We start from the raw sequence: 27140 nt of genomic DNA on the forward strand, positions 1-27140 counted from the left end.
TAAATCATTCAAGTCCTCCAAAAAGGCTGGACATCAATGAAAGAGAAATGTTTAAGACAGGATAATGCAGGGACTCTTAATATGGAATCGGTTCAGCACTGCAGCTGGAATTGCTTGCCAGTGAAGAAAGGATTAAAAGGCTATACTAATGTTTCCTGAGGAGCATGTTGTGTGGACAGAGGAGAATTGGTCCAAAATGTTGTTTCGGTGTGAATGCCAATCTGACATTATTCCAGAGTGCACTTTTTAAAAGTCTAATTATGTGTGTTAAGAAACATCAAAGCATACTAGTTTTTAAATAGTCTTTTTAGATTTTACTAAAAGTGCACATTCAATACAAATAAGCACATTTCTTTTCCACAAGGAGAAACATGACTCATCATATGAGGGATTCCTCCACATCCAGGATTTCTCCGACTCTATTGATCACTGTGGTAGGGATATCCCACACAAAAGGAATCCCCACTATGGAACCATTGTTTCCAGGTATAACGACTGTCATGGTATCATTATCTCAGATAAACAGTTTCTATTGTTTTGCATATGCAAACTTCAAATGTTTATTTAAACCAAATAAACAAAAACACATTGACAATAAAAAACATAGTTCATATGACTCTTAAATAACTTCTTTCAGAGTCAACCATAAATGTCAAGTCTTTAAATCCAGCCAGTGATTAGCTTTTAATATAAAATATTGATAACATCCTTAATATAGATTTAAGAACATTACGACTTTCCACATTGTATAATTAATGCAATAATAATAATAATAATAATAATAATATATATATATATATATATATATATATATATATATATATATATATATATATATATATATATATATATATATATAGGGATATATATATATATATATATATATATATATATATATATATATATATATATATATATATATATATATAAACGTATTATTCCTTTTGCATTACATTAAAGATTTACTAATGGTTAATTATTTAAATCATTTTAAAAATTGTCTAATTTCTTAATCCATAAATGAATCTTCGTAAAGTGAAAGAAATAATGAGTTTAATGTTAATGTTAAAAAAATGTTAAAAAGTATGCATGCATACATCACTGAGATATTTGTCATACTACATTTAATAAAATTATTGTATTAAACTGATTTTTTTGTCATTAATATTACCTCTGAGAAACAAGATACAGAGACAGAGACAAACAAACAAACAAACAAAAAAAGGCAATCAAACCATAAATAACGTAACTGAATGTTCAGATGATGATTCATCTGTGTGCACTGACAGAAACAAGCTATATTAAGACAACACGCACAAAAGCAGCACTCAGTTGTACTACTCAGTATCACTGAAAGTGCCTGACGCAACTCTTGCTAATGCAGGATTGTTAAATAAGGTACAAATAAGATATAGAAAGCTGACAGAGCTCCATTAATGGCACACAACCATGAAGTATTAGAATAGCAGCATCGGTAAATATGACACATACACACTCACTCAGTGATAACTGTCTACAAGCCAATTAGACTGTCCTCCTCCACTCCTTTCTGAGTCTAGCTTGTGTTTACTTTCTGAGTGTGTCTATCCCATTCACAACACAGGGAGAAAAAACCTGAATAGCCAAAGGTCACTGTATCATTATGGAAAAACAGAACAGGCTCATGCAAATTTGTTAAGTAGGAAAGAGGTTGATGGAATTATGGTGAAATCCTGATCAAGGTATAAAAGTCAGTCCTAAGCACAATATAGCAATACTCCTACTTTGCCTTACAGGACAAAAGCTGTTCAAAAGTGACAAGAGTAGCAGTGAACGAGTGAAGAATGAACTTCTCTGCTCTGTTGGTGAGTAAAACTAGCAAATTTCTGTGTAAAATAAGACCCAGTGTTTGTTGTAAAGTTTGAGCGTCTTCTAATATGTGCTGTTTAAAACAGGTGTTTGTTTCTGCTTTCGTGTCTGTTTACGGATATCATGGACTCCCCTGCTCGGACTGCGATCATCCATGTAGTGAGAATCGCTTGAAAAATGTCACCGATCAATTATGCAAGACAATGTACTTTTCAGACTGCAGACTGAACAACCACGTTTCTAACAAAGCCAATCCTACTTGGAAGTGCAAGTAAGTTTTCCTACAGTTTATTCAGTTATTTATTCATGCTAGTAAGATTTCTTTTGTGTAGTAATATTACATGAGAAGCTGTTGGGTGTTAAAGGGATAGTTTAGTACCTTGGTTATGCTAAACAAAAGAAAGAAATGGTTTTTGGGTGCACTATCCCTTTAAGGACTCAAATGCATAGTGTTAATAGGGAAGACCAGCCTTGGTTCATTAATATTATTACTTTCTATTTGATTTAACAGCTTTATAAAGTAATTAGTTTTTATTTCATATTTTGCATTTTGTTTACTGCCGTTTAAATGTAGGCATATTTAATAAGGTTGTTTAGCAGTGCTTATATCTGTAGCTAGTTGACGTTGAAGAACTGGATATGGCCTCACTTAACCTATATTGCTGATTCTTATCAGCCAGATGTGAGTTATAAAATGTTTTTATAACATGTAAATCAAATTGTGTCTTTAAAGCAACTGTGTGTAGGCCTAAGTTTTTTTTTTTTTTTTACCATGAAATTCAACTTCAGAATCATTTTGATGGTACACAGCTTCCAATCAGGTGAATGGCTTCTTTTCTGGGAGTTTGAAAGTTTGGCGTGAAAAGCCTTTACAACATTATGTCAAGATTGTTATATGGCAGCAGCTGTCTGCTTTAATTACGACCATATGTGTCCCAATTGACCCTTTGCAGGGGGGTTGCTTCACAGGCGATCTGACCAGTCATGGTGCTATTTTGGTCTGACTAAAAAACAAACAAACAAAAACGACAGGAGGGTATATTAACGTCAGTGGACTTGAACTTGGAAAACTACATACAGTTGCTTTGTTATAACATGATTTATTTGCATGATTAATGAAGTGCTGTTTTATACTGAGACTCACTACTCTTTCTTTTCAGCAGCTTATCTACAGATGGGGACAGGCTTCTGCCAGTCTATAACGCCACATGTGACGAGTGCCGCGATCCAAGCTCTTTCATCAAAGTGCCCATTTTGCAAACTATTAGCATGTTATTCAAACAGAGCTGCCCGAGCACCTATAATCACAGTCTCATCATATTAACCGTGAAACCAGTCACAATCTCATTAGGCTGTACATGTGCAAAGAAGATTTCCCCTTAGATCTGTTCTTTAATTTGCCCTTTCATTTGCAATCTGTTCACACAATTTATTGCAAGACGAACGCTCGAACTATTGTAACGTTTACATGTTATACATACCTGAAAAATGACAATGCTATTATTGTTTTGCCTATTTATTCTTCTTATAGAAGTAAATAAAGCTTGTTCAAATAAACCCAACTGATTTTCTTTTTCTTTTGTGTGTGTATGATAAATAAAAATCTGCAATTATAGTAGCTCATTCAGATGACCCCAGTGTCACATTATAGTTGTGTATTTTCCATCTGATCAGACTCATCAAACTTGTATTAAACATTGTGGTAAGGATATCCCACAGAAAAGGAATTCCAACCCAGAACGGTTGTTTCCAGGAATCATGTCAGGGTTCAGTATCTCAGACAAATAGCATATTGTTTTGCATAAGCACATTTTAAATGTTAATTTAGACTCAGTACGGTATTACTCTGAAATAACTTTTTCAGAAAGTTTCAGATTAATAGCTTATTCTAGAGTAGAACAGAAGTGTCAGCTCTTTCAATCCAGCCAGTGAACACTTTATATGTTTATTAATTATTATATTAATGAGTTACATTTTGATTCATGACATACTTTTTTTTCTTTGTGTCTGTAAATGTGGAAATAAATATCCAGAAATAAATAACTTGCACTTTTCAGTGATATTAGAAAATATATTTGTATATTTGTGAAAGTGCATGATAATTCAACAATTATGACAATTAACACACACAATTCTTGATACATTAACTTAATGTAAAAAAGGTACAGATAGAGATACAGAGTGAAAGAGAGAGAGAGCACATGAAATGACAGCTTGTACTGACATCAGTTAGAAAGGAGTTATAATTTGTAGTATATCTTTAGGAAAGATGCTAATATGACTTCAGCAGGTCTACAATACAGCTGTATCCCTTATCTGCTGCTGGCATCCTTCCAAGCCTTCCTATAATAATTCATAAATGGAAGATTTATATGCTGAACTCCTCAGAAAAGATCAGAGGAAATGTATTTTATGATATATCCGCTTCTTGTAGGCAAAACACAACTGAAACGACCAATTGAAAATTAAAACCATAATTGTCACAATCAAGTAATGAAAGAAATCGGGTCTGTATGATCTGTCCAGTGACAGACAGGTTTGGCTCAACCACGCTCAGATTTAAAACAAATAATAAAAGAGATAATTCCCTTGCAGTGCATGTTATGGTGATTAGCCTTTGGAGTGCAGTACTGGAGGCTATAGAACAAATCACAGTGTAAATAAACTAAATACAACTGCTTGACTTCCATTTTTTCCCCTTTACCAAATAATTTATTACACAACAATCCTAGGCACTTTAATTCAACGTGTTTAAAACTGATTTTCCATCCATTAGACCTGCCACTTCAGTTTGTTTAGGGCCCTAGATCACAAAAATGTAGCGCACACACAAACATAAAACTAAGAAAGGCCTTTAAAAATGGCCAATTTCTGTGTGACTTAAAAATATCTCCCGAGGACATGACTGGGATGCTGCTTTTTAGGCCTTTGTAACAAGATCCCCTTCCTAACGGCTTTCCTGTTAACACGTGATTGCTAATCGCTTCCTCTAGAGGGCGTCTCTAGCATACTCACTGCTTAATAGTGCTTTCAGAGCACAATATCGGATAAAACACGGTATATTACTGGAAAATACTGTATTATTTCAGGATTACTATCATAAAAAAAGACAGGCATTTAATTGTGGACAACATTACCAGCACATCTACATCAGAGTAACGGATACAGCAGCCATCCTCAAACTGGCTACTGACAAACAGCACAACCTTTTCACACAGCATTAACAGAGAAACAAATCAGGTAGACATGGATGAATATAACTTTTGAGAGTAAATAGGTCAAAAGCATCTACAATATTGCATAGATTGTGGTGCTGGAAGAAGGGAAAACCTTTTGGATAAATCATGATACTGTATGCTATACAGTTGAGTATACAGCTACGGTAGTTGAGAAACAGAACACAACATTTTATGGCAATTAATGAATAAACAGTAAAACTGACATGTACATACATATATATGTGCTCACCAAGGCTGCATGTAATTGATTAAAAATATGAATATATAACCTATTCCTGTGATGCAATGCTGAATTTTCAGCAGTCATGATTACTCCAGTCTTCAGTGTCATATTATCCTTCAGAAATCATTTTTATCATCATCACCGTTACATTATTATTACTATTTTTTATTTATTTCTTGGAAACGGTTGTACCTTTTATTCAGAAGTCTATGATGAGAGAACACTCAAAATATCAGCATTTATTTTAAATAGGAAAGACATTAATAATCGTATAAATCTTTTAATCCATTTAATGCAACCTTGTTGAATAACAGTAGAAAAAAAAGGTGTGTATATATATATATATATATATATATATGTGTGTGTGTGTGTGTGTGTGTATACCGGTATGTATGTATTAATACCATGCATCTTATAAGATTACTTCACCACCTTAAAATAAAAAACCTGTCATCTTTTACACATTTACATCATGACTTTTTCTTCTGTGGAATTTAAAATAATTGTTTCTTTTAATTCTATAAAAAAAAAAAAAAAAATAGTGAGAATACCACAGCAGCACTGAAAATGTGCTTCTCTTGAAATCAGCTCTAATATAGAGCACCCTTCAAAGCAAAATCAAGCCTTGTCAACGAAATGAACATATTAGGTCTGAATACGAAAGTAGATTTAGTCAGTCACTCAATAACACTTTCAGAGTACGCTACTGAAGTAAGTGCATATATAATATATAATCTGTGCTAATGACTATATTATTATTGCATAACGTTTACATGTATAGTTTTTTTGTTTGTTTTAAAGTGCTTTAGTGTTACAGTGAATGGTAAGTTGTTCTATACAAAAGGAGAAGTCTAAATTAAATACAAAATATTTTTGGTAAATAGATACAGAATGTTAAAAACATGCATTTGCACACAAGTGAAGTAGCAGGAGTTAAAACGTTTCCCTTGTCATGCGAGTGTTAAAACCTTCTGATTTCAATAAAAGAAGATTTGTGCTGTTTCCCTCGGCAGTATTCCCATGGTGGTCACAAAAACAGACAGCCATGAGAAAAAAGCCGCTGGCCAGATTGCTACATAAAGCATCATTTGGAACGTCAGTTCGTCCTCAGAGCTTCGTGTTGATATGTATTTGCAGTTTCCTCCAACTGCAATGGAGGGAACGCAGAGTCACACATTTTTGACTGCTTCATGCATCTCATCTGTATATTCACAACAGTCCTGAGCCTCCGCTTTACCCACGTCAGGTCTGCTGCACCAGTCTGCGGTAATGGGGCATGACTTTACTCTCCGGAAGGTAAAGTGCCATTTCCAGAGCCACCAAGATAGTGAACTCGAAAGCAATCAGCTCTCGACGGCTAATCCGGAACCTCTCCTCTAGTTTCTTTGGGCAGAAAAAAACAGATAGATATACATTAGAAACAGACAGATAGCAATACAAACACTGCTTTTTGTTGAAAGTAATGTATACCTTTATTCAGCAGAGGCTCTTAATTGATCAAACATGACCATAAAGACATTTATAATGTTACAAAAGATGTGTATTTCAAATAAATGTTGCTCTTTTGAATCTGACATTCATTAAAGAATTCACAGGTTCCCAACAAAGATATAATAGAAAAATATTTCACAATATTACTGTATTTGTCATTAAATAAATGCAGCTTTGGTGTGCATAAAAGACTAATCTTTCCATCTCTAGACTTTTGGAACTGAAGTGTATGTGTGTTGAGTGGAAAGTGTGTGTCGGAGCATCACTCACATCGATCAGTTGTTTGACCTCTTGTTTCTTCAGGTCGCTGCTGATCTTGGCGGCGAGTAGGAGGCACGCGGCCGCCACCAGCTTCCTGTTCTGCTTGTTGAGACGCCCCTGTAGGACCAGCTTCTCGAAGTACACAAATGCCATGGCTATGGTGACCGGCTGCAGAAAAGACTCCTCTCCCACTGAACGGATCTCCCTCTTTAAACTGATGAAGAGAGGGAATGACAGAGATGTTGGCAGGCATAAAGAGAACAGATGGCAAAAGAAGAATGCATTTATACACAAATGTAACTTAAAGTACTTTTACATTTTTAAAAGGGATAGTTCACCCAAAAATGTAAGTGACTCACCCTCATGTCGTTCTAAACCCATAAGACCTTCGTTCATGTTCAGAACACAAAGTAAGAAATCGTTGAATAAATTCATTATTTTTGCTTTCTTTTCGTACAAAAATATTTTCGTAGGTTTATAAATCACAGCTGAAACAATGACGTTAAAGACTATTTTAACGATGTCCTTAGTATCTTTCTGGGCCTTAAATTTGTGTTGCTGTCTATGGAGGGTCAGAAAGCTCTCGGATTTCATAAAAAAAAAAAAAAAAAAAAAAAAAAAAAATTTTTGTTCAGAAGATGAATGAAGGTCTTACAGTAGAGCTATGAATCTTTGGATTCATAGGGATTCAATTTTTGATTGAAGAACAATTTTTGTTCAAAAAAGTTCAAAGTCTCCATTAATTCGTGCTTGTAGTAATTTAATGTGTATATATATATAGCATTGAATCGCTATAGAAATCACGGTTAATTTGTTTCTTGATTACTAGCCGAAATTCAAAAATCCATGTTTCAAGATCGATGCATTATGAAAAAACACAACATGAATTGCTATCTTACAGGTTTGAAAAGAAAAAAATAACTTTAGAATATTCCTGTGTATGCAAACTGTTACGGAAGTAAACTGTATTTGAAATGTGTGTGTACCTTCTGATTTTGCTCAGCGTGAGTTTGACGTGGGGGAATTTTTCCTTAAAGGTCTCATTCATGTCCTTCTTCAGGTCTGACGGTTTGACGTACTCTATTACTGTTGTCTGTTGAAGAGATGAACAGAATAGCAGTAAAAACTGAGAATCTACATCAGTAAAATAATCAGCAATAAAAAAATTCTACAGTGTACATGTCTAAGCAGTATTCTCGAGTGGTCAGTAATGACGTCAGCTGGATAAGTTATGTTTATCCGTGTCTGTAGGTCAGAGCACCCTGCTTTTGGCAGGTTTAAATCCCACAGATAGCCATTCATCCCTACATGTGTGTCTGATGGGTAAATTAATGTCTACAACCAACAAACAAGATCAAACTGGGCTGCATTTTTTGGACATCCCAAATAAATACATATACAGACACACACACACACACACACACACACTGCATCTCTCACCATATATGAGGCAAAGATGAGCACTCTTTTGTGTTTTCCACATGGCCACCGTGGGTCACTGAGCATATTTGGGTCATAGTCAGTGTCTTCAAGGGCTGAAAAAAACAACAACAAATAAACGCACACAAGGACATGGCTGTCAAAGGAGTGTAATGTGGCCCATTTAAGCGTGTTTTTGAGATGATGGTGACAGTATCTTCCTGCACTGACTAGGCATAGCTATATAAAAGGGGTCGTTCACCCAAAAATCAGATGTCCGTCAGCTGTTGTGGAAAGTAAATGATGACAGAATTTTAATTTTTTTGGCTGAACGTTTCGTTTAAGACAACACACAAAATAAAAACACAATTAGTACTCAGTACGTACAATCAGCAACACAACTGATTGACACAAGTGTTGCTAATGCAGGCTTGCTAAATAAGGTACAAGAATACAGAGAGCTGATGATTCACACACTTACTAAGTATTAGAATACAGGAATAGCAGCATTAGTAATCATCACATACACACAAACACACGCACGCACACAGCACACATATAGCGCACAAGCATCCAACATTCATATTGAACTTTGTGCTTTGTTACTTTTGATATGGAATACATTCTGAGATTTCAAATCCTGACAAATTGATTACAAATATGATGTAAATGATTATATTTCAACCACGAATTGTAGTGAAAGTATAATTATATAATTCAAAAGTTGATTTAAAAACTGACTTGTAAGGAATTTAAACTGCAATTGAAACAGGAATGAATTGAATGTTTTGGACCTGTTCATCTTTGGACTTGGTCACTTGAACTAACACGATTCTCCATACAGTTTAAAGCTTCGGTTGAGAGATTTTTTTTCGTTATATATATAAAAAAGTAGGGCCGGGACTTTAACGCGTTAATTGAGATTAATTAATTACACAAAAAATAACGCGTTAACTAAGATTAATTAATTACAGAAAAAAAATTGCCGCATTTTTAATAACTTATTTTTGCACCGCGGAACGTTTCTCACTGGATGAGTTTCGGCGGGACCGATTATACTGGAGCACCAACTAGCGTTCGCATCAAGGGGCAAGGAACTCGACCGGAAGTTGAAGTCGGGTGGGGGCTGCCATCTTTTAGCAGAACTTCACTTGCGTTAACATTCCCATTGACTCCCATTCATTTTGGCGTCACTTTGACAGCGAATAACTTTACATCTGAGGCGTTTAAAGACTCTGTTTGTCCATTATTTATTTCTAAAGATACACGACAATGTATAAAGGGCTCCATTACCTTCTATGTTACATTATGGCCCCGTATGAACAGTTTTTGTAAAAAATAGGCTAACGATTGCGTCATAACCACTCGACTCTCTGTCGCATTACCGTACAGACAGGTGGAGAAGCTCGCAGGCAATTAACTTAATATGGCGTACTGGCGTTACATTTTAAAATACTATACAAAATAATTAATCAGAATACTTACTCCTGCTCACTCACGCCAAAGAACTCCCCGCTCAAGCTCGCCGTCTCTGCAAGATTAACGATGGCAGTTTGCACGCACAGCTACTAGAAGATTCACATCTGTCACACAGGTTGCTGACGTCGTCAAGCTTCGTTTGAGTCTGCGCGTCAGAAACGGAAGTGCAAAAAAACGCTAAAACTGGGCTTCATTTGTCTCAATTGAGTTCCAATGGGGTCGCTGTGTCCATTTCTTTTACTGTCTATGGTTCGCATATCACTGCAGCACATCGAGTCTCAAGTATCACCTCAACGCAAAACATATAGCAGCTAGCGTGGACTTTACATTTTATGTTGAACTATGTATTGTTTTGTTGGTGCAACAGTTTATGTTGAACTCTTTATTGTTTTGGCCAAGGTTATTGAGAGTTGGACTTAGTATGTTATGGCCTCTGAAGCAACAGAGAGATGTTTTCTAATAGTCAGTGTTTCCAATGTTCTGAATGTAACTGACAGTATTGTGTTTTACTTAAAAACACTTTACAGAAGGTTCCAGCACATATAAGCTTCCTGAATTTATGAAATGTACTACTTCTAAATTGTTTCTAAATATGCTATTGCTACACTTCATGGCAAAAATTGCAATGGTCTGCTAGACTTGGTTGAACAAAAATAAACAATATTTTGTTGCTTAAGCTTATGTATTCAGTCATTATTCAATGGTATACTATAAATCCATGTGAAAAAAAATTACTTCTCACTGTTCTCAGGTCAAATATTTATATGCGATTAAAATGCGATTAATTTCGATTAATTAATTACAAAGCCTCTAATTAATTAGATTAATTTTTTTAATCGAGTCCCGGCCCTAAAAAAAAGACAAGTACTATACCTGATATATGTCCAAATTATCAAATTGAATTAAATCGAAATTAGCATCGAATCAATAGTGAATACGAGCTGAAATCAAAATCTGTGACAAAACCCAGACCTAGTGGACACAGTACACCATGACCAAAGAGAAACATTTACATAGAAATTTACTATTTAATTGCCAAACCTTCATTTTCAGTTTAGTTTTTTCTTTCTGCTAAATGAAAACTTGGCATTTTAGCCAACAGTTAATTTTTCAGTTCTTCAAAAATCTCTTATTCTTGCGAAGGCTGCATTTATTTGATCAGAATTACAGTAAAAGCAGTAAGTTGTTACTGCAATTTAAAATAGCTTTTTTTCCCCACTGTAATATATTTAAAGTAATTTTTCTTCCTCTAATGCAAAGCTGAATTTCCAGCATCATTGCTCCAGTCTTCGGAGTCACATGATCCTTCAGAAATCATTCTAATATGCTGATTATTTATTTTTGCTCAAGAAACATTTCTAATTATCAATGTTAAAAACAGCTGTTCTGCTTCCTTTATATATTCAGCTTATTTTTGGACAATATATGCCTATAGGAGGTCCTCATGAGTTTATGTGCGCTCGTGTGTGTGTGTGTGTGACATACTCAGGTCCAGGCCGACGGTGCTGTTAAGGCGAGAGGGAGGATAACTGCAAGGGATGCTGTTTCTGGAATACGGCAAGGGCAGGGCGAGATCCACTGCGGGCTTGTGGTGGTCCAGAGCATTAGTGGGGTACAGAAACTGAGCGTATGACACCGTCTGCACAACAGATAAGATCATAACAAGCTTCTGTCAGCCTGAGACATCCTGACAGCTCCTTTAACCTTCCGGGTGCATCAGATGAAGCGATATAAAGCTGTCATTCCTGAGCAGGTCCAGTGGTACGCTGAGCACTATGCTCAATGACATTTCCTGACTGACTGATTGAAAGGTGCAAGGACAGAATGACAAGCTCTTACCCTGCCGTACATGCCCAGCTCCACCCCCTCCAGCCCGGGAAGCATCTCTAGGGTGGTGGATATTCCTCCAGATGAGTGTCTCCGCCGCTGAGCATCCAGACGAGGGTCACTGACACAAAGACAGATTGACAGATGCTTGTTTTCACTGATTAAATCCAAAATTAAGAACAGGGATGCCCAAACTTATTTGTCAGCCAGTCCCCTTTGACCTAAAGTAGTACTTGAAGTATACCCTGAGATTGTAAGTTAATATATTCAATAATTTAAAGGGATCGTCCACTCAAAAAATGAAGATTTGGTCATAATTTACTCACCCGCATGTTGTTCCAAACCCGCGACTTTAGCTAATGCTGGAAACATAATTTAAGGTATTTTAAATGAAACCTGAGAGGATTCTCTTCCTCCATTAAAAAAGCAAGTAACCAGAACTTAGAAGATTCAAAAAGTCATAATGATGATTTGTTTGTGTTTAGAAGATAAACCAAAATCTTATGGGTTTGGAACAATATGAGGGCGAGTAAATAATGACAGAATTTACATTTTTGGGTTAACAATCCCTTTAATAACACATTCACATCATGTCTCTCTGGTGTTGGATACTGGTCACATGCATTCGTATTTTTTTTTTCTTTACTTTTGTAAGGATGTGATTTTAACCGTTTTCATTTTTAAATTATTTAATTTGGCATTTATTATTGAATTAACTATTAGCTTTTCATCAACTCAAACTTAGTTAAGAGTTAACCTTAGTTACTGAAGTCATTTAAGTAAACAAGTCTTAAAGGTATAGCTATGACTGGTTTTTATGCAAGAAAGCTGCAATAATACTATCACTAACTTCAATATTATTAAAGTGCTGCAAAGTGTTTTCATACAAAAAGTGTATCAACTTGGAGTTTTGTGGCTTTATGTCCATTTTTAACTGCTCTGAGATCATCTGTGTTTATGATATCATGGTAACACTGTACTCAAAGCCTTTATGTATAATGCATGATAAAGGGGTATAATGCATTTTAATTATTCATATTGTGCATTGTAATACATTATAACTTGCCTAAATAATTATAACTGCATTTAAAACAAAATAAAACAAAAAACAAAAAAATTAAATAGTGGTAATTGACAATTATTCATGAGATTGTACAGTGGATTATAAGGTGCACTACAAGATATAATTAATGCATTAAAACAAATTTATGAGGCATTATACATAAAGGCTTTATTTTAAGTTGATACTGATATCATTTATTAAAATCCTTTATTTTAGTTGATATCAGAATTTAAAATTTCCTTTTACCTTTCTGAGAAATCAGCCATAAAATATGAATGACTCATCTTGTACTCACAAAACGGTCCAATCAAACTCTCTGTAAGAATGTCTTTCCTCCTAATACCACCTAACTGTGACATGCACTAAAATCTGTTGGCTATTTAAAAATAAATGCTCTTGGGATGAGCCTTGCAATATTTCCCACCCTGAAACAAGACGAAAAGACGTTAGCTCATTAAATTTAAATGTTGCTTGGTTGAAAGAATCTGTACGGACTTGAAAACGAGTTCAAACACTGAGCCAATTCAACACACACAAGTCTAACTCACCTAATACAGACAGCTTGAAATTCAACCTGTTCCAGTCTTTTGCTTTTCCTTTCAGACAGAAGTAGCCGAGTGTGTTAGAGATACAGAGCTGCTCTTTGAGCACAGACTGAACACACACACACATATATATATTCACTCCCTCTAGCAGCCCTTATCTATAGTCTTAGACCGCTTGCATAACATGGCTGTTTAATTTCCTTCTCTTTTTCAGGAAAGTGACCTAAAAGACAACTTTTCCCATGGTCCAATTCCTTATTTCAGCATTTTATGAAACCATAATGAAAGAGGGTGGGAAAGGAGAGGAGGCCTTTGGTTGTGTCATGCCAGGCCCATTTAATGGATGTGGGAAAAATTCCTTCCTGTCCCATTTGCCCTGAATCTCACCCTAGATAGGAATCCCCCGAGGAGAGCAGAGGAACCAAACAGAACTTATATTCAGCTCAACAATTCTCCTTGTGTGCATCTGTCTATTTGAGATTTAGGAAAACATGTAAAAGACAAGTCTTGGAAATGGGAATCTCAATTCTAATTCTGATTCTGAATTCCATTGATTCTCCCGTGCTAGAACAGTTTTGTGTAGTATTATTTCAACCCAGTCACCCCTAGGTAAGAAAACGTTACTTACAATAGAAAGAAATATACACATATACTAAATGAAAGACTTAAAGGGTTAGTTAATCTAAAAATGAAAATTCTGTCATTAATTACTCACCCTCATGTCGTTCCCATCCTATAAGACTTTTGTTCATATTCACAACACAAATTAAGATACGTTTGATGAAATCCAAGAGTTTTCTGAACCTCCATTAACAAATGGAACACTGATTTTATTTGATCCAGAAAGGTGGCAAGAACCTTGTTAAAATAGCCCATGTGACAGTGGTGCAATTTTAATGTTATGAAGCCTTGAGAACATTTTTTTTTTATTCACAAGAAAACAAAAATAACAACTGTTTCAACCGAATCAGTAAGCGTGTGAGTCAGACTCATTCTTCGGCCTGATTATACCGATTTATCACTCATTAGTGGGAGTCTTTCTGGCTGATTCATTAAATAAAAAGTTTGGATCCACCTTTGATTTAAATGTGCAGATTTTCATGTTTGTTTCATGCATACCTGATATAGAAGCTCTCTCCATAAGGCAGCACAGAGAAGGCGGCACACAAAGACCTTTTGGCGCAGATAAGCACAATCCTGCAGTGGAGAACACAAACTAGTTAACATTACACACTCTTTCTCCACACGGACACACATACTGTATATACACAGGCCAACTCAAAACTCCATAACATAAATGACACACTAATCTCTCAGTACATTCAGATCAAGAACAAACAACACCTGTGACACCAGAGGGGTCAAATAGGGCAGGCTTAAAAATACACTCCTGCCTCATCAACACACACACGCACACACACACACACACAGTTAAACACCTGCACTATCAGCATCAGTGTACACTTCTCTCTCGCTTCTTCACACAAACACACAGGATGCGTGTCAGCTATGGGTGGGTGACCGCATTTCAACCACAGAAATGTGAAAAAAGTGTGGTAAAATGGCAGTTAACATGAAACTGAGGGTCGGCCACAGCAGCCTAGAGGACTCTTTCTTCGTCATAAATCGATAGGCTCCAGAAATAACAGTGAGCATGAGGATGGATTTTCATTTCTTTCTCAGGTATCAATTTTGGAATTAATAGATTTTAACAACCATAATGAGAGTTTCTCTATTACAGTTAGGAGTAGTTTATCCGTAGTTACTATGTCGAGGTGATTTTTCTATATTAAACCCAAAATAGGACATGACACCCTAGATTACAAATGTTTAATTTCAGTTATCTGATTTGATATTAATGGTGAATTCTGCAACAGTGCCCCATTGTTTCCTATTGGGGAACAGTATTAGCCTACAATTTTTTTCTGTTTTTTTTATACTGAGTATCTGCATTTGTTCCATAGATGAAGCCACTGAGGCTTATCTGGATCGGTGATCATCCAGTGGAAAATATCCTATCGGTTTTATTCGCCCACCCCCAATCCTGTCTGTGACCCTGTGAATGTGAGTAGGTACGTGCGTATTTGTGTGTGAAAATCCAAAGCCTGGGAACACAAGCGGAAAATATGGACCGCTGTCTATTTGGGGCAGTTTCTAATGGGATTTTAGTAAACACAGCCATCGTTCCTCAGATGGAACGAGGCCAGATCTCAGAGAGAAGAGCCACTTCCTTAAGGGAACAACACAAATCCCATCCAGTCATTCCTTAGGTTGAGTGTACTATGCCAAAGCTTGTCATAATATCAGACTGTAATGTTATGTAAAAGTCAGATAACTGAAATTCTAATTTTGTAACTCAGGGTTCATAGACTATTTTGGGGTTCAATGTAGTTGAAGTTCTTCAGTAAAACAAGAGCAGGGTTTATGAAACAACTGGCATCAAAATGATTATTTGATAAAAACAGTACATTAATATTGTGATACATTATTACAATTGAAAATAAATGTTTTCTATTTGAATATACAGCCATCTTTTGCAGCAACAACTGACTGCAATCAAATGTTTGCGATAACTGGCAATGAGTCTTTCACATCGCTTTTCACAATTTTGGCCCACTTTTCTTTGCAGAATAGTTTTAATTCAGCCACATTGGAGGGTTTGAGCATAAAAGGACCATTTAAGGTCATGTCATAGCATCTCAATTGGACTTAAGTCCAGACATTGACTTTGTTCACTCCAAAAGCTTAATTTTGCTTTGAGCCATTCAGAGGTGGACATGCTGGCGTGTTTGTGATCATCGTCCTGCTGCAGAACCCAAGTATGCTTGAGCACGAGGTCACAAACTGATGGCCGGACGTTCTCCTTCAGGATTTTCTGATTGAGTGCAGAATTCATGCTTCCATCAATTATGACAACTCGTCTAGGTCCTGAGCTGCAAAGCACCATGTTTGACTGTTGGTAAGATGTTTATGAAATGTGTTGTAACGGGACACACACCTTCCAAATGTTCAACTTTTATTGCATCAGTCCACAGAATATTTGGGGATAAATCAAGATATTTTTTGACAAATGTGAGACGAGCCTTGGTGTTCTTTTTGGTCAGTAATGGCTTCTGGCTATAAACTCTCCCATGGATGCCGTTTCTGCCCAGTCTCTTTCTTATTGTTGAATCATGAACACTGACCTTAACTGAGGCAAGTGAGGGCTACAGTTCTTTAGATGTTGTTCTGGACTCTTTTATGACCTCCTGGATGAGTCGTTACACTCTTGGGGTAATTTGGTAGGCCGGCCACTCCTGGGAAGGTTCACCACTGTTCCAAGTTTTCTCCATTTGTGGATAATAGCTCGGACCGTGATTCGCTGGAGTCCCAAAGCCTTAGAAATGGCTTTTTTTTTAACCCTTTCCAGACTGATACATCAGCTATTTTGTTTCTCATCTGTTCTTGAGTTTCTTTACTTTGAGGTATGATGTGTTGCTCTTTAAGCATGCTTGACTTTGTCAGACAGGTTCCATTTAAGTGATTTCTTGATTCAACAGATCTGGAAGTATTCAGGCCTGGGTATAGCTAGTGAAATTTAACTCCAGTTTCTAAAATAGTGTAGTTAATCACAGTTCTTTCATGATTTAATATGAGGGGGCAATTAATTTTTCCTGTAGGACCAAGTAGGTTTGGACAGCTTTTTTCCCCTTAATAAATAAAATTTAAATAAATGATAAATAAATCAAATCTATTCCAAGAATCATTTAAAAACTGCATTTTGTATTTACTTGCATTATCTATGTGTAATATTAAACTTTGTTAGATGACATGAAATTTTAAGTGTGAAAATTATTCAAAAAATTTAATAAAATAAACTGGGGGCCTAAAATCTGTTCACAAAATGGTATATAAACTGGAATAATAGTATCTACTTCTGCTGTTCTTCTTTTTCATTGCACATAAAAACTTGTTTATTGCACAAAACAACATAAATGTTATTTTACATTAGAAAGTTTACATTTTAAAAATATGGCCTCTTTAACAACTTAGTTATTATAGGAAATGTGTCTTCAGTATTTGTGTACAAACTGTCAGATATATGATATCCTCACATGAATCATACAGGAAGACTGCATGAAGTAATTGTAACAGATCATTGCCAAACTGAGAAGAGAATGATGACGAGAGCCAGATTGTTTGTTTTGAAGCATAGAGAGGGGAAAACATGACTAGCATGGGAAAAGACAGACAGGCCGACAGACACAAACACTTACGTACACACACACACACACACACACAACTCTGTGGGCTGTTATCACTGGTATTAACAACCCCAAAACCCACAAACCCACATGGAGAAGTGAATAAACACACCTGCTGCCCCTGGTGTCGTACTGCCTCATGTTCTTAATAAAGTGGACTTTCTTCACAGAGCGTGGACGAGGAGAGCCAGATGGGTTCCGACTCCTGAGGACAAATACAGATGGACAGAACATGGGTAAAACATGAAATGAAAATCTTAACCCTTTTATATTTGGTTTCACCTCATCATTCTTACATAGACACAGCCTTTACAATACATGCTGCTGTGACTCAGAGCGGCTACATCAGAACCAGGCAAAACAGCCCAAGTGCCCACAAGTATTTGACCCAAACTCAACAACTTCGATGGAAAGAATCAAAACAAAACACCAAACTCAGCTCACACAAGTTTTATGCTGCTTGAAACAGTTCTAAACCAAATGCAATTTCTTTCATTTGCTCTATAAAAAGTCATCTATTAATATACACCCATTTGTTCCCATTCAGCCAAGTGCTGTTCCAGCGTTTAAATGCTGTTTAAATGTGACTGAAGTGTGGGAGTCAACTGACTGGCTGTTTCCCCTCCTCAAGGGAATGTGTCATTATGGCTAATGAAACTGGCCATGTCCTGCTCCGCATGGCACTGTCATTACGGCTCTTTGCGCATCGACAAGAAACTATTCTCACATTTTACTGAGATGGGACTAAAGGCAGAACCAGTTATTACGTTTTGATGAATGACAGACAGTTTGCTTTGGGATAATATACATTAATGGATCATTTAAATAAAAGGTTGAATCATTCAGTGTGGGAAAGAGAGGGGAACAGGAGATCAGAAAGTACCATGCCACCCACAAGGCGATGAGCACTAACAATATGGTCAATACTGATTAAGGGCCCTATCATACACCCAGTGTTTTTTTTTTTACTAGTTTCAGCCTGATGCAGTTATCATTTTCACATCCTGTGCCACATTTTTTTAAAATAGGAAAAATGCATTTGCACCCAGTTGTGTGCTCATGGACGTGCTGGTCTGAAAACGAGGTTCAGGCGCATTGTTGGTGAGTTGCTATTTGGATACAACTGAAATAGACTGTGCCATTGACCAACTAAAACCTGGTCTTAAGTCAGAGACGCAGTATTTTTTTCTTATTTGAAGAGCACATTAGTAATATGCGGCTTTAGGTGGGTCCACAACATGGGTATACTCTGCTTATTACACATACAGGGGCGTCCAGCACCACACAAACAGCAAAATATTAAGGCACACGAGCAGCTCCGCTTCCTTTCTGGAGACGCATTCTTTTTGCAAATTCTGCCATGTAAGTAGGGAATCCGCTATGGTGTGAGCACAACTGGCTCTTAAAAGGAAATGGGAGATTGGACTGAAAAAACACCCATTACTCATTAAGAGTGCCGAATGTTTTTCCCGTCGTCCAACTGATAAAAATGGATTCAGATGCCTTGTGCTTTAGACCATGCATTTAGATTGTTAAAATATGGCCCTTTATACTGACTTCAAAACTGTACATAATTATATTTGTTTAATTGTGTTAAATGTGTTGACATTTATCTTACGTTTTTTTTATTTTTATTTAACCATACCAGAGCTTTCATTAAGCAGAGACAGTATAAATGATGCAACCTGTTAGGATTTTATGTACACATATATATATATATATATATATTATATTTTATTTTTCAAGCAACAACATATCATGCATAGAAATGTAATAAGAGAGCTCTGCAAAAAAAAAAACGGTTTTGTAACGGAGTAGTTGTTAGGGCTTTAGAATGACTTCAGACCAGAGTATGTGAGCGGAGCTGAGTGGGAGCGGAGCTTGGAGTGGAGCGGTGTGATTTTGACAGAAGCGAGGAGAGGATTTTTTAAAAGTCGGAGCGTTGTGGTTTTCACTCGCTCCAAGAGCGCTCCACCACCGCTCCATCACGAGTACAACTCATGCCGTACAATTCAATTCCGTAATATAACTGCATATTTAGCAAGTATTCACGTTAAACATATTTAACTATAGCTTGATACAGATGGATCTCTCAAATCAGAAGGTTACAATAACGACAATAGCCGAGCGGGAAGTTATAGGTTAGTTCTGAAGGAGTTTGTCTGTTCCTTTTACTGAATATTTTCTAGTCAAAGCATGATTTAAATAGGGGTGTGACGGTTAGTATATAACCGTGAGACCGACGGTTATAGTTGAACACCGTCATTAGAACTCTATAACCGCCAAAACCGTGTCATTAAAATATTTTTTACAAACATTTTTTATCAAAAATTATTTTCATTTTTTAGATAAGATCATAAGATGCGCAATATATCGGGAGACATGGTTTTTACCACTTAATGAAGTTTTGTAAATCGTCAGACATGATATTTACCACTTCATAAAATTTTGCTTTGTAGAAAACCTTTCTTAAAAACGAATTTCGTTTTGTACAAATTTTATCTTAATTTTAATAAATGTTTCATCAACCAATTGCATGTATTTTAATAAATAAAAAGCAAGTAAAGCAGACAATGATAACCGTGACATGGAAGCACCAGCGCGCCGCGTTCACTTGCACTGCACTGTGAACTAGAGCGCATCTCATCGTAAATGAAGCTCAGCGTAGGCCTATGCCTCATACTTTAGCATTAAATATCTTTGCTGCATCCTTTCTAGAACAGACAATGGCTTTTTTTTGCGGCTCGCATCAGCAAAGCATTGCATCGCCATAGACCGCAAAACAAGCAGCGGATGGTGGGCGGGTGCGGCTTTGAAATTTGCTCTATGATTTCCATGAAGCAAAAAACGAGGACGGAATCTCGAAATCCAGTCATGAAAATGAAACTTGCATTTTAATATGGACAGTCATGGAATTTGCCAAAGTTAGCATAAAATAATCAAATCAAATCTCCATATGGACCAGTATCTGTAAATGTTAAGCCGCAAAAGTTGTTTAAAATATAAATCCGTGTTCTGCGCGTCTCTGTGTGAATTAATGAATGGCAGAGACGTGCAGGTTTGTTTACTACATAGACTGAAGCGCATGACGCTTGCATTAATTTCAGCATCTGAGCTTCAGAGTTCTCTCTCCTTCAAGCGATCTGAACTTTTCAGTTCATCTCAATGGACACACAGCGCACCTGTATTTGACACTCTGTAAACTCTTTGTGAATGCGCATGACTCACCGTCACTTTACTGATAGCGCTGTTTCTCACACATGCAAAGAGAGAGAGAGCGAGAGTCTTACCACGCTTAAACAACACCTTATATGTAAACTATTCTTTGTTGTCTTCTCCTGTCAAAATAATGGATTAAATGTAGAAATATTAATATTCATTTTCGAACAAGCAGAAGACATACCAGTTTCTCCGGTAGTGGGCGGAGCTAATGGGCAAATGGCAATGGCTTTTCTTTTGCGGCTCGCATCAGCAAAGCATTGCATCGCCATAGACCCCAAAACAATCAGCGGATGGCGGGCGGGTGCGGCTTTGAAATTTGCTCAAAAAACGTTGGCGCGAATGATGAGTTTTGTGACAGATCTCCTTAATAAACGGAGGTCTGAAATCTCAGCCCCTTTACCGATCAGAGCGCGCGCTGACATGGAGTTAACCCGCTATCTCCAAGAACAACCAATTGACTTGGACCCCCCCCCCCCCGACGGTTATGTTATGAACCGTCACATTTGACTCACGTCATAACCGTCATCACCAATTCTGAAACCGGCACACCCCTAGATTTAAACAGTTAAACCACATTCACACGCAATTGCTTTCGCAATAATGCATTCAAACAAATGTAATCTTATAGTGTTACTTCATCTGTATCTGATTTTGAATGAGCAGAAATCTGTAAGAAATGCATTGATCTGTAGATAAAATAAAAATGTACTGTTATTTTCATCACAAACAAAACATGCACAGCAGAATACAATAATTATATTAATGCTGACATCCATTTTATTAGTTTGGCATGTGGTAGGAAAAAAAGTTTGCACACAATAGTCTAAGCCACTTTGAAACTCTCCTGTTATTTTATTTTTTATTTTAATATAGGCTACGTTATGAACATAACATTTCAAACATACTGAAATACTTTAGCCACGGAGCGAAGGCGGAGCGGTGTTTCTGGTATCACTGACGGCGGAGTGGAGCAGGAAATTGTGAACCCGGAGCGGAGCTGGAGCGGAGTGATTATTAAATGCTCCGAGCGCGGAGGGGAAATTGTTGCCGCTCCACTCCGCTCACATACTCTGCTCAAGACCAGCTAGTAAGTCTTAAAGCGACAGCAACACAACAGATAAATTCAAGGACTAGAAAGGTAGTTAGGACCCCGTTAAAATAGTCGATGTGACATTAGTGGTTTAACCTTAATTTTATAAAACTACAAGAATAATATTGTGAGAATACCTGTTGAATAAAGTTATTTTTGTTTGTATTCTCATAGCTTCAAAACATTAAGGTTGAATCACGGATTTCACATGGACTATTTTAACAATGTCCTTACTCCCTTTCTGGGCCTCGTATTTCATCAAAAATATTTTTTTTATATTAATCAATTCAAAATTTGTGTTCTGAAGATGAAAGAAGGTCTTACGGTCTTTTTTTTTTGTGAACTATCCCTTTCAACAAGCCCACATATGACATGGTTCAGACATGAAATTAATTTCTTTGAAAATTCCTCAAAAAACCCTGCAGAAAAGTCAGCCTGTTGGGTTACGTGTCTTACCATAGTTACATAACTTTTGGTCTATGTCTCATCTGTGTGTGTTCTAAACACATCTACCCCTGCAGGAGATAGAATCACAGATTTTTGCCACATGCTTTGAGCTGCACAAACCCAGGCCACATCTACCTTCCGTTTGATTTGCAAACTATTACACAACCCTAGCGTGCTGAACAAACACAAACAGCTCCCCCTATTTGCACCTTCCATCTGCTCCGCCATTTGTGTGGTGATACACCCTCCCTCCAAATCTGAATTACTGTTATCATAACCCAGGGTGAGGAACCGCACCTGCGTGAAGGCGAGTGAGAAGAGCGAAGAAAAGCTGAAGACTGTGACCGAAAACAAATGAGGTGAAACCCCTTTCTTTATCTCCAGAATGAAAAACGTGATGAACTCTGAAGCAGCTGGCAGTTTTGCGTAAACCCCGTTCTCTCTCTGTCCATCTGTCACTCACTTGATCTCGACTTTTCATTTATTCTGTCTTTTCGCTCTCTGTTTTTTAGTTCATCTCCAAGCCATTTGCATCTGTCTCAAATACAGAAAAAAGGATGGAGAGGAAACTAAGACATGAGCTTGGTGAGGCAGGACACTGGAGGTCATATCAAATCACAGACACAATCAGAGTGGGCAGATTGCCCAAAGAAAGATGGATGTGTTTGGATGAATCATCCATTAGAGCGTTCAAGGAAACAACTAACTTCATTATTGATTAGCCTGGTCTCTTTGTGCATCACTACGCGTATCGATGACACAAAAGAAAAAAAAAATTACTTATAAACTATTACATTTACATGACTTATTTAGTGATGCTCTGATATAATAGTCTAGATGATGCAAATAAGACATTACATGGAAACTCTAGTACATTTTTGTAAAAATAAAACTCTAAAAACTAAAATCATTAGTTTAATGCTACAAGTAGCATTACAACTTTATTATTCAGCACTGTATGGAACATTGAGATTTATGTTGAGGTTTGATAAAGATAACATTTAACAATGTTATTGAATTTACTGTGGTTTTAAATATAAACTAAGTGAACTTAAAATTATAGCAATTTTAATTAAAATTTAATAAAAAGGTTAAATCAGCAGAGCTTTTATAGGCTGCTGCTGCAGTGATTAAAATCCAAATATGATATTATGTAAATGTTTCTACTGCAAAAAAAAAAAAAAAAAAAAATTGCACACATTGTATAGCGTATTAAAAAATTTAAACATTTCTTAAACTAGTTTCTTTTCCCTAAAAATGCTAGCTACAATTAATCGCATTGGTCTAAGACTTTCAGATTTGGCTCAATTAAAAATACATTATAAACAATATTAGGGATGCATGATTTTGACATCATAATTGTCAATTATTCCCTTTAAATTTTAACTGCGATTATTAATTATGATTAACAACATTTTAAATTGATGTTTAAACAACTGCATGCCATATTTTTATATGAAAATAAACAAGCTGAAAACACTCTAAATGAAAAGATTTAGTGCTTTTGTATAGCATTAAGCATCAAATTTGAACTATTCATCAGATTGGTTTCTTCTTTAAGAAAATAAAATAAATAAAAATATGAATGGTATTATAATGTTATGCTAAAACGAAATTTCAAATAATGTGAAAAACCCTTAAGATAACATGTACTGTTGAATGGAAATAAACTAATTTTAAGCACGCCGGATAACATAAGTGGATTTTAAACAATTAATTGCCGCTTTTAACGATTACGTAATTGTTGCATCCATAATTGAATTAGAAATTTGATTAATTGTGCAGCCCTAAATAATATACATTTATAATTTTTCCCCCCCACCTTTTTATCCTCGTGATGTTTCCAGTCTATACATTTCTCGATGTAATATATCCTCACCATACTGGATTAATTCTCTTCTCATTTCTTCTTGGGGCCACAATTTTGTTCGAGGACCGATTCTTTAAATTAACTACTCTGTTTCAATAAACCCCTAAATTGCATCTTATTAACAGTTAGTGAGGTAGTGGTTACGTTTAGATATTATGGCATTAAGTGATCTAAAACATGGTCATGTAGAATAAGGCATTAATATGTTCTTTATAAATACTAACAGCCAATATGCTAATAATATGCATGCTAATAAGCAACTAGTTAATAGTGAGAATTGGTCCCTTACCCTTTTTGGTACTGACTAATCACAGGCCAAGAGTTTATGAATATGATCATTGCCAAAATTATCTACAAATAATGTTTTTTTTTTTTTCACTCAAAGGAGCTCAGATCAATGACGCTTATAACCAATCAGTTCCAAAAAGAAATACAAAACCTGTGCTGACTGAAAGAAAACAAGTTGCTAAAAGACTGAATCCAAAAGGATCTCATACTTTTATGTCCAGTAGATCCCTGCCCCTCATTCCAGGGGATCAATAGCTGTTCCTGGCGACTGGAACGCAGTCAGGCCACAATCACGTCACAAAGCTTTGAATAAATACCCTGGCGTAATCCTGCCTGGACATGCACAGAATTAAAGTGCTGAGAGAACATATGGCCTGATTCCATGCTTCCAATGTTCCAATAGCACACAGGGATGAAAGGCAAGGCTAGAGAAGCAGTGCTGGTGCAAAAAGTGCCGAAGCACAGGCTCAAGAGGAAGTGCCTTAGAGAAATGAGTGGGTGAAATGTCAGACCTCAATCAGTAGGCTGCTGTGCTGGAGGTGTGACATGGGCTACTACACAATTTAAGAGTGAGATCTTTGCCTTGGAGTTTGGTTGCACTCATCTAAAACAGCTGTTGCTTTGGATAATACTGTGCATAAACATATGATTAATGTATACTTCCATTTAAAAGTTTGGGGTCAGTACATTTTTGTAAAGAAATTTATTTCCAGAAAAAAAAAAAAAAAAAAGAATCAGCAAAACGGTTTTCAACACTGATAGTAATATGCAATGTTCAGCAAATCAGCATATTAGAAGGAATTCTGAAGGGTCATGTTAAACTGAAGACTGATGCTAAAAATTACATTAAAAAATAAATAGAAAACGTATTTTAAATCGCATTCATATTTCACAGTATTACAGCTTTAATTGTGTTTTTTTTATCAAATAAATGTAGCCTTGGTAAGCATATATCACCTCTTTGAAGATCATTAAACATCTTTTTGCAGTACATTTCAGCGCAAAAAAATAAAATAAAGAATGTCAATTATATTGAAAGATAGGAGCAATTGTATTTACAATGTGAATATCAGTTATCTGACTTTAGTTTACATAACACAGGGTATATAAAGGAATCATGGAGTTAAATTTAATACCTTTTAAGACCTTTTTTGTAAGACTCTTTCCAAACATTTTAGGCTTGTTCGACTTCAGGCAACTCTGCACAAACCGATCGTCGGCTGATTTGAAGCAGTGCATGACAGTTATAAATTTTGTCCGACTTGATACAGCGCTGACGCCACGTGACTGTGACGTGTGCCATCAAAGTACCGCGAGAGCGATTCGAGAGTAGCCGGAGAACTCAGCCAGCGCAGCTTCTAAAGAGCGGCTGCACAGGTTCTGATGACGACACAACTGATCCACGATTGGCTGGATTCACTGATGACACAGATGACGTGCGTTTCAAGTTTATTGCGAGTCGACTTCAGTTTCAGAAATTCTCATATGGACTTTTAAAACAGTTCAATATGTTTTCATGTCGTCTTCATCTTATAAATCATATTTATTAAATATTGTTTTACTGTATTTACTTTATTGTTAATATAAAGTTTGTGTATGTTTATTTTGCATTACTTTCTTTTTTATACAGACCTTTAACAGTATTCAGCAGCATAACCTATTCAAATGAGCATTTTTAATAACTAAAATGTTAATCTTAAAAACATACAATCTAATGTGGTCATAAATGTATGCTCCTATACAAATTATACATTAATACATTATGTTCCTCCATTTGTCTGGTTTCTTCATATTGTCTAGTTTATTTTGCTGTGTTTATACTTCACCTGCATGTGGTTAGCAAACTGCTAACAACCAGTGTTGTGCCTGAACGCGTTCATTGAAGGATAGTTCATGAACTCGTTCATATTTTGGGTGAACGTGAACTGAACGTGCTGTATTAATGCCTGATGAACGTTACTGTCAACTCGTTCATTCTGGTGTCTGTGAACGGCACGCTCTCTCAGGTTAACTTCGTTCAATAGGGTGCCAGATTTCTATAGAGCCTTCCAGGTGAAAAACCGGCTAAAACACACCGTAAACGGGTCTTAATATGTAGCGGAAAAACACCCAATTTGGCAACACCAGCCACCAGTTTCGCACCACCGTCTGCCGCATGCGTGACGCGTCATCAAAGAAAAAAAAAAAGGCATCGAGGCGACAGCAGCATGTAGCAAGAAGGCGTATGATGATTTAAAAGAATTTTATGATGTTTATGACAAGGTTGGTGAGAATGGGAGACAAAGCATTAAAGCAACAATGGGGAAATGCTGTCCCTTCAATGCTAATGTAAACCCTGGTTGGATAAAGATTCAACATTGGATATGATATGATGAAATCTGACGCATAGCTTCATTGTTAAAACTGATAAAATAACTGCTGTCTGCGATTCTTTATGGGCTGTTGCAATAATTTTGAAAAATAATAGCTCGCAGCAACATATGGAAAAAAAGAACTATGAACTAGTTCATTTTTGGAACTGTGTGAACTTAGTTCAAAATTTTGCTTACTTCAAAACTTGCTGTAACTTCCAACTTAACAACAA

General features: G+C 36.3%; 1 protein-coding gene across 1 annotated transcript in view; it reads right to left on the bottom strand.

Annotated features, from left to right (window-relative positions):
* Positions 1-3905: 3905 nt before the first annotated feature.
* The window catches only part of cables2b (Cdk5 and Abl enzyme substrate 2b), a 36077-nt gene continuing 12842 nt past the window's right edge, over positions 3906-27140 (bottom strand). The window contains exons 2-9 of the mRNA XM_026199476.1: positions 17752-17844; positions 14515-14592; positions 11800-11908; positions 11446-11599; positions 8503-8597; positions 8049-8155; positions 7072-7276; positions 3906-6693 (exon numbers count right to left, since the gene is read on the bottom strand). Coding sequence (XP_026055261.1) covers positions 6553-6693; positions 7072-7276; positions 8049-8155; positions 8503-8597; positions 11446-11599; positions 11800-11908; positions 14515-14592; positions 17752-17844 — 982 coding nt within the window. The 3' untranslated portion in view covers positions 3906-6552. The remainder of the gene's footprint in view (positions 6694-7071; positions 7277-8048; positions 8156-8502; positions 8598-11445; positions 11600-11799; positions 11909-14514; positions 14593-17751; positions 17845-27140) is intronic.

This window comes from Carassius auratus, chromosome 23 (assembly GCF_003368295.1).
Source record: "Carassius auratus strain Wakin chromosome 23, ASM336829v1, whole genome shotgun sequence".
In the NCBI taxonomy this organism is placed as follows: Eukaryota; Metazoa; Chordata; class Actinopteri; order Cypriniformes; family Cyprinidae; genus Carassius; species Carassius auratus.